The sequence below is a fragment of the Nicotiana tomentosiformis genome, chromosome 11 (genome assembly GCF_000390325.3).
Source record: "Nicotiana tomentosiformis chromosome 11, ASM39032v3, whole genome shotgun sequence".
In the NCBI taxonomy this organism is placed as follows: domain Eukaryota; kingdom Viridiplantae; phylum Streptophyta; class Magnoliopsida; order Solanales; family Solanaceae; genus Nicotiana; species Nicotiana tomentosiformis.
In genome coordinates, this window is record NC_090822.1 from 27,265,181 (window position 1) to 27,272,907 (window position 7,727).

The window sequence follows — 7,727 nt, forward strand, 5'->3', positions numbered from 1 at the left end:
TCTTGTCTGCCATAGTTTTTTGTCTTCTTCTCGATTATTCCAGTTGTACGTCTGGAACAATGTTATCTTCTCCTTTGCATTTTGAGCATATGTGGTCTGGATATTTGTGACTGATTAGCTTGCAATATCTTGTTAACAGTTCTGGAGAGATGAAATTCGTCCTTATAGCTCTTGTAGTTATAGGTTGTTCTGGTTTTAAAAGACTTAAGACCCATTGTCTTAATTCCTCCATATCTGCTTCTCGTATTTCTCTGCAATTTGAATATATCATTGTTTGTTCTCTTGAATAATAATTCCAAATAGCATTCTGATTTAGGTAGTTGTTTGCTAGCTCATTTAGTATAGTGGATATTCCAATAATCCTTTTATTTGCATAAAAGTGTGGAATATTTATTTTTTCTATCTCTTCTTGTTCTTCTATTTTTTCTGGTACTAGCATTTCCCTTGTAAGTCCGATCTTGATAACTTGTATGATAGGCTTTATCTCTTCATATAATATCTCCGCTGTGGCTGAATAAAATCGTATATAGAATAATGTTCCTTTAGTTATTCTTTTGTATTGCATAAATGCTCTGTGTAGCTCCGGTATGGTAGCCATCTCCTGTCCTGTTTGTGTATATACAGTATCTAGTAATCCATAATTGTAGCAGGTGGCTACTAGTTTTGCATTTGTATTTGGTAGGGCTATTAATTTATTGTATCCTGTTAGATAATGGGTAATATAATCTTCATTTGGATTCTGGGTAGTTTGGGATCTTGGGTTTTTGTTTAAAAAGTTTTGTATTTTGTGTATGTTGTCTATATATGTACGGGTTATATGGTTGTATGTCTTTTTGGCTTGGTTCAGACTTTCTTTGTAGGTATTTATCTGTGGTGGTAGGAATATTTCGTTCTGGGTATTTTGGATATTTTTCTGTACGAATGGTTTTGAAAATAAATTGTTCATATTTATGTTTGTGTATCTGGGTTTAATTTCTTCCTTCTTCTTTGCAGATGAACTGCTAGTTGTGCTGCTTCCTGCAACTGTATTTAACAAACTGTTATGAGTTTTTAGGTGTTTCTCAACGTCACCTTCTAGCTCTGGAATTTTAGAGACTTCCGATCGTCTTATCTCTGCATTTTTTGAGTCATGCTGCTGACTACTAGCTGTTTTTCTTATTATCTGTATCTCTTCATCCATACTTTCCACTTTCTTACAAAGTGTAGTCATAGCTAAGAGTAGATTTTTCATTGTATTATCTGGGTCAGTATGGGTAGCTTTGTTTTGACAAGTAATCTGCAACAACATTCTTGTTAGTAGTGATTATTTCAATTGTAAATGTAAAGTTTAATATATTTAATACCAGTCTGCGTATTTCTTTTGTTGTAACTGAATCTTGTACTTTTCTGGTTATCAACCATTTTACTTGGGTATTATCTGTTCTTACAATAAATCTGTTGTAAACTATATATGGTTCAAATGCTAATAAACATTTATATAATGCAAATAATTCTTTTCTATTTATTTCCCATTTTTCCTGTGGTTCAGTATAAGATCCTGAATAATACCTGCAATGATGTTCTATTTTTTCTTTATCATATTTATATTTAAGAACTCCTCCATAACTATGATTACTCGAATCTGTTTCTACAATATAAGTAAATTTCTTATTCTCATCTGGGAAGTATAATTTTGGTAGTTTCTTACACAATATTTTAATCTTCCTTATTTGTTCCTTATCTTTTTCATCGAACCCATATTCTACATCCTTTTTTAGTTTTTTCTGTAAAGGTTTTAGGTTTTCTGCTAATTTAGGTATATATTCTCTTACTTGGTTTACTAATCCTAAAAATGATTGCAATTTCTTTTTTGTATCTATGTTTTCATCAAGATTGATTATTTTTTGTACTATGTGTGTTTGCATTTTTATTCCATTTTTATCTATTTGTATTCCTAAAAATTCTATCTGATTCTTCATAATTTCTGCTTTGGTTTTGCTTAAGCTTATACCAGAGTTTTCTATAATATGTATGAATTTTTTTAATAATTTTATATGTTCATCTTGTGTTCTTGAATATAGTAATATATCATCTATATATACTATGCAATTCTCTAGTTGGTTAAAATAATTATCCATAAAATGTTGGTATCTTCCTGGTGCATTTTTAATATCTTGTTAGGTATTGGGTAATTATATGTTTTAGTTTTTGCATTTAAATTTCGGTAATCTATAACCATTCTGCTTTTTCCTCTTTTTTGTTCACTATGTTTATTTACTATAAATGCTGGACTTGTATGTTTACTATTACTTTCTTGTATATACTTGTTATCTAATAATTCTTTTATATGCATTTTAAATTCTGCTAAATCATCAAAGTTATATTTTAAGGGTTTTTGTGTTATTATACTATTTTCTTCTATTAATTCTATTTTTATTTTTGTCTTATGTTTATTCCATCCTTTTAGAGGGTTATCATTATATAATTTTTCTAATTCATTTTGGATTATTTTTACTTTGTCTATTGTAAATATGATAATTTCTAATTGAGTAGTTGTATTTCTACTTATATTTTCTAATTTTTGTGTGATTTTTTCATTTCCTCGTATCCATTCTGTAGTTTTTCGTTATTTATTATTTACTCTTTTTGCTCCTACTTTATTTTTACATGGTGTGGTAAACCACCAGTGTGTTCTTGTTATTATGTGTGGGTATAATTTATCTAAAAATGGCATTCCTAGTAACATATCTTTTGTAGTGAATTCAAAGTTATATATTTCTTCTATAGTTAATATTTTATCCCATATTTGTATTTTTACATTCTTGGCTTTGTAGTTAATCATACTACCTTCATTATTAAATCCTGTTACTACCATAGGTGTTTTTAATTTTTCCCATTTATCCGTTGGTAAACAATTATATTTACATATATTAGCTTCTGCCCCTGTATCTATCATTGGTGTATAGTATCTATTATAATATCCTTCTACTATGACTTTTGCTAGTATATATATTTTCATTCTTCTGTTCTTTTTATTATTATTTTCTTATCTTTGTATATTATAGTTAATTTCTTATCTCCTAGACTGTATGGTTTTACCTTTTCTAACCATTTTATTCATAGTGTAATATTTTCATTTTCGTTTTCTTGATATATTTTAAATTGTATTATTAGAGGTATTCCTCCAATAATTATTTCTTTTTCTGTTATTTCTTCGTTTATTATTAATTCTTTAGGTAATTCAGGGCATAATTGTTCAGTAGTTATTATTTCAGTTTCTGTTACTAATTCTCTTGTAATATAGTTTTCTTCTTGTCCTGTATTTATTAATATTTGATATTTTCTTTGTTCCATGATTCCAGTTATATAGTAGTGGTATGTATTTATTTTTTCTTTTGTGTTTTTTATTAAATTTTTTGGGATTATATATTCTCTTCTTGATGTACTTATTCTTGATGATGTTGGTGTTTCATAAGTCAATTGGTTTGGTATACTTGATGTACTTAATCTTTCTTTTACTATTTCTAAATCTTCTTCCATGTCAATCTCTTTATAGCTATATTCATTATTGTCAATAACTGTAACTATTCTTTCAAACGGGTTTTCTATTTTGATTTTATTAATTTTATTTTTTGCTGCTATTTTATGTTTGTTGTTAAGACGTATAGATTTTTACATCTAGCTGTAAATATCTTACTTCCAGGTGTTAATTCTATTCCTGACATTTTCCATTATAATACTAATGATTTGTCTATATTCTTATCGTTTATTGCTATTGAATAATTGACACTTATTATGAATTTGAATTTTTGATATATAAGATTTCCTTTTATTGCACTTATTATGCTTTTTTCTATAGGTTGAATTATTCTATCATCTGCTAAATATATTTCTATAGGGGTATCTATTCCTTCCCTAAAATATGCTTTTATTAGTATTTCAGTTCCTCCTAAGTGTACATATTTAATTGGGTTTTTTGCCTTTATATCTTGTATTTCTTTATTTATTATTCTTTTGTTTATTATTGGTATTTTGGCTTTTCCTTTTGTATATTTACAGTCAATTATATGTTCTTTTTGGCTAACCACGTAATATTCTTCTTTTTGTCTTTTGAACCAATTTTTTTATTGTAAGTACTTCAAATATTTTTTCGACACTGAGGTCTAATTCTTTTTCTTTTATTTGTTCAAATATATTATTATCAAATATAATTTTTTGTTCTGTGGATTCTTCATCCTTATATTCTTCTCGTGTTATTACTTCTATTTCTTTTTCAGTCATTAGGTTTCATCATCTTCTTTAATTATTTCATCTTCTATTTCATCTTCTATATCTGATATTTCATATACACTATCTTCACTATCTAGTTCATAATCTATATATTCCATCTGCATATATTCTTCATCATTAATTATGATTTCGGTTATTTGCTTTTTCTTTAGGTTCCTAGGTGCTTTACAGTCTTTAGCTATATGTCCTAATTTTCCACAGTTATAACAAGTACATTCTGTTAGTTTTTTTTTTGGTCTAAATGGTCTTTTAGCCTGATAATTTTTTATATAATATCTTTTTCTTGGTTTTTTATTTTTATATTTTGACTTATATTTATTATATTTCTTTGTTTTCCATTTTTTATTATATTTATCTGTATCTGTACATCCGAATTGTGGTGCTGTTTTATTTTTACAACATCTTAAGTTTTTTTATTAATATTCTTTCTATTTTTGTTTCTTCTTTATATTTTTCACATAACTGTACAAACCATTGTTGTAGAAATTTTATCCTAGCTCCTAAAGTATCTGTTACTCCTGCTTCATTCCAATCTTTTATTATTTTAGTATTAAAAGGTTCTGGTAATTTTGTGAAATATAATTTTCTTATTTCTTTGCCTTCTTCTGTATTAAATATTCCTTTATAATAATATTCTTTAAATGCACAAGTATATTCGTCAATATAGCACATATTACATATTGCTATTTTTGTTATTAGGTTTCTATTTATTTGTTTTTCCTTATTTTGTTCTTCAATTTCTGTAGTCATACTACTAAATTCGTTTCTTATGGCTATTTCATATTTGTATAATATTTCTATATTTGTTGTTGCTATTTCACCATTAAATTTTTTATTACTTCTGAAGGTATCTATACTTTCTTTTGTTAAATTGTGCAACCATAATTTTACTGTTCCTATGAGTGTTCTTTCTATATATCCTGGTGTTTCTGCCATTCCTATTTTATTATCTACCAATTGTTTAGATAAATATCCTATCCATAGTTGGATTGTTTTATTTATATCTGCTGCGCAATCTAAATCTAAAAAGTTATATTGTTCAGATATTGGTTTTGGTGTCCATTTCCTATTTAGTCTACTATCCCATAGTGTATTATTTCTATCATGTTGTTCATAGTTAGCTGTATAATAATTTGGGTATAATCCTTTTGGATTTTTTACACCTGATGTACTATGTTTTTCATCCATATCTTTTTTTTTTTTTCAATCTAACAGTTTGCTAAATACAGTTGCAGGAAGCAGCACAGCTAGCAATACATCTGCAAAGAAGAAGGAAGAAATTAAACCTAGATACACAAACATAAATATGAACAATTTATTTTCAAAACCATTCGTATAGAAAAATATCCAAAATACCCAGAACGAAATATTCCTACCACCACAGATAAATACCTACAAAGAAAGTCTGAACCAAGCCAAAAAGACATACAACCATATAACCCGTACATATATAGACAACATACACAAAATACAAAACTTTTTAAACAAAAACCCAAGATCCCAAACTACCCAGAATCCAAATGAAGATTATATTACCCATTATCTAACAGGATACAATAAATTAATAGCCCTACCAAATACAAATGCAAAACTAGTAGCCACCTGCTACAATTATGGATTACTAGATACTGTATATACACAAACAGGACAGGAGATAGCTACCATACCGGAGCTACACAGAGCATTTATGCAATACAAAAGAATAACTAAAGGAACATTATTCTATATACGATTTTATTCAGCCACAGCGGAGATATTATATGAAGAGATAAAGCCTATCATACAAGTTATCAAGATCGGACTTACAAGGGAAATGCTAGTACCAGAAAAAATAGAAGAACAAGAAGAGATAGAAAAAATAAATATTCCAGACTTTTATGCAAACAAAAGGATTATTGGAATATCCACTATACTAAATGAGCTAGCAAACAACTACCTAAATCAGAATGCTATTTGGAGTTATTATTCAAGAGAATAAACAATGATATATTCAAATTGCAGAGAAATACGAGAAGCAGATATGGAGGAATTAAGACAATGGGTCTTAAGTCTTTTAAACCAGAACAACCTACAACTACAAGAGCTATAAGGACGAATTTCATCTCTCCAGAACTGTTAACAAGATATTTCAAGCTAATCAGTCACAAATATCCAGACCACATATGCTCAAAATGCAAAGGAGAAGATAACATTGTTCCAGACGTACAACTGGAATAATCGAGAAGAAGACAACAAACTAGACGACAAAAAAACTATGGCAGACAAGATAAAGTAAAAGATTTAGATTCTTTTCTTTTTTAAATAATGTTATTTTGTTTTTTGTAAAAGTCGTAAAGTAAATAGTTCTTTACTTTACAAAAGTAAGAGTCAGTCTCATGAACAGTAAAGGTCGTTCATGAATAGTAAGAGTCAGTTTCATGAACAGTAAAGGTCGTTCATGAATAGTAAGAGTCAGTTTCATGAACAGTAAAGGTCGTTCATGAACAGTAAGAGTCATTTTGTAATCTTTAAATAGCCTTTCGATTATGTATAAAAAACAGGCTACATCTTCAGGCCAAGGGATTCTCTCTTCTCTCTCTTTCTTCTCTTAATATACTTAAAGATAAAATACAGGAAAGCTATGGATAAACAAGAAGATATGAAAGCTATGGATCAACAAGGAGATATCAAGAACTTACAAAAACAGGTATGTCACACTATAATCATGAGTAGCTAAATTAATATATTCCTGATAATCTCTTACATGTAAATTATAATTATCCATCATATAATAGTACTGTTATAGAAATCATCTTGAGTAAGTTTGCCATGAAAATATGCTAAGAATAAGTAAGCCCAGACTATGCATCCTAAGGTTGAAACCGGTAGGCAGAGAGGCCGTTTAGGGGAGTAAACAAAAGTTGAAGCGCTGTTAGGGTAACTGATTGAAGCAGAAAATCATGGTAGTGACCAGAAAAGATGATTAAAATAACTTATTATAATATGATGAATAAGGATAATAGACATAGAGATTAAAAGGAATATGTTTAGCAAATCATATGATAAAATGAACACCTACTTAATAGATGACGATCTTAGTTATAAAATACTTATACTACAAATACTGAAAGATATTAATAATGATGTAAGAAGAATAATCTATGAAAAATTACTCACCTTTGAAATAACAGAAATAATGGACCAGAATTGGACAGAATTAATTATACCAGAAATAGATTTATATGAACTAGATTTATATTTCGATAACACATAATGAACAATATATACCTACAATATTGGCAACAAACTACCGACAGTATAAAATTACTAACAAATCTAGTAAAAACTAATATAGAAGGATATCAAAGAACCCAAGATATAGAATATATAGAATATATATTAGAAAGCTTAAAAGAAATAATTAGACTAATTCCACTACAAAAAGAATATTATGAAAAAGCTTTTACATCTGACTAAAT

At 28.0% G+C, this 7,727-nt stretch overlaps 1 protein-coding gene across 1 annotated transcript; it reads right to left on the minus strand.

Annotated features, from left to right (window-relative positions):
* Positions 1-34: 34 nt before the first annotated feature.
* Positions 35-1,210, minus strand: LOC138901173 (uncharacterized). The gene has a single exon (XM_070188918.1). It carries the CDS (start codon positions 1,208-1,210, stop codon positions 35-37), a length of 1,176 nt encoding a protein of 391 aa, XP_070045019.1.
* Positions 1,211-7,727: the final 6,517 nt, after the last annotated feature.

Excerpts from the sequence above, each read along its gene's own strand:
- LOC138901173 (XM_070188918.1), bottom strand. The coding sequence starts at position 1,210 with ATGACTACACTTTGTAAGAAAGTGGAAAGTATGGATGAAGAGATACAG.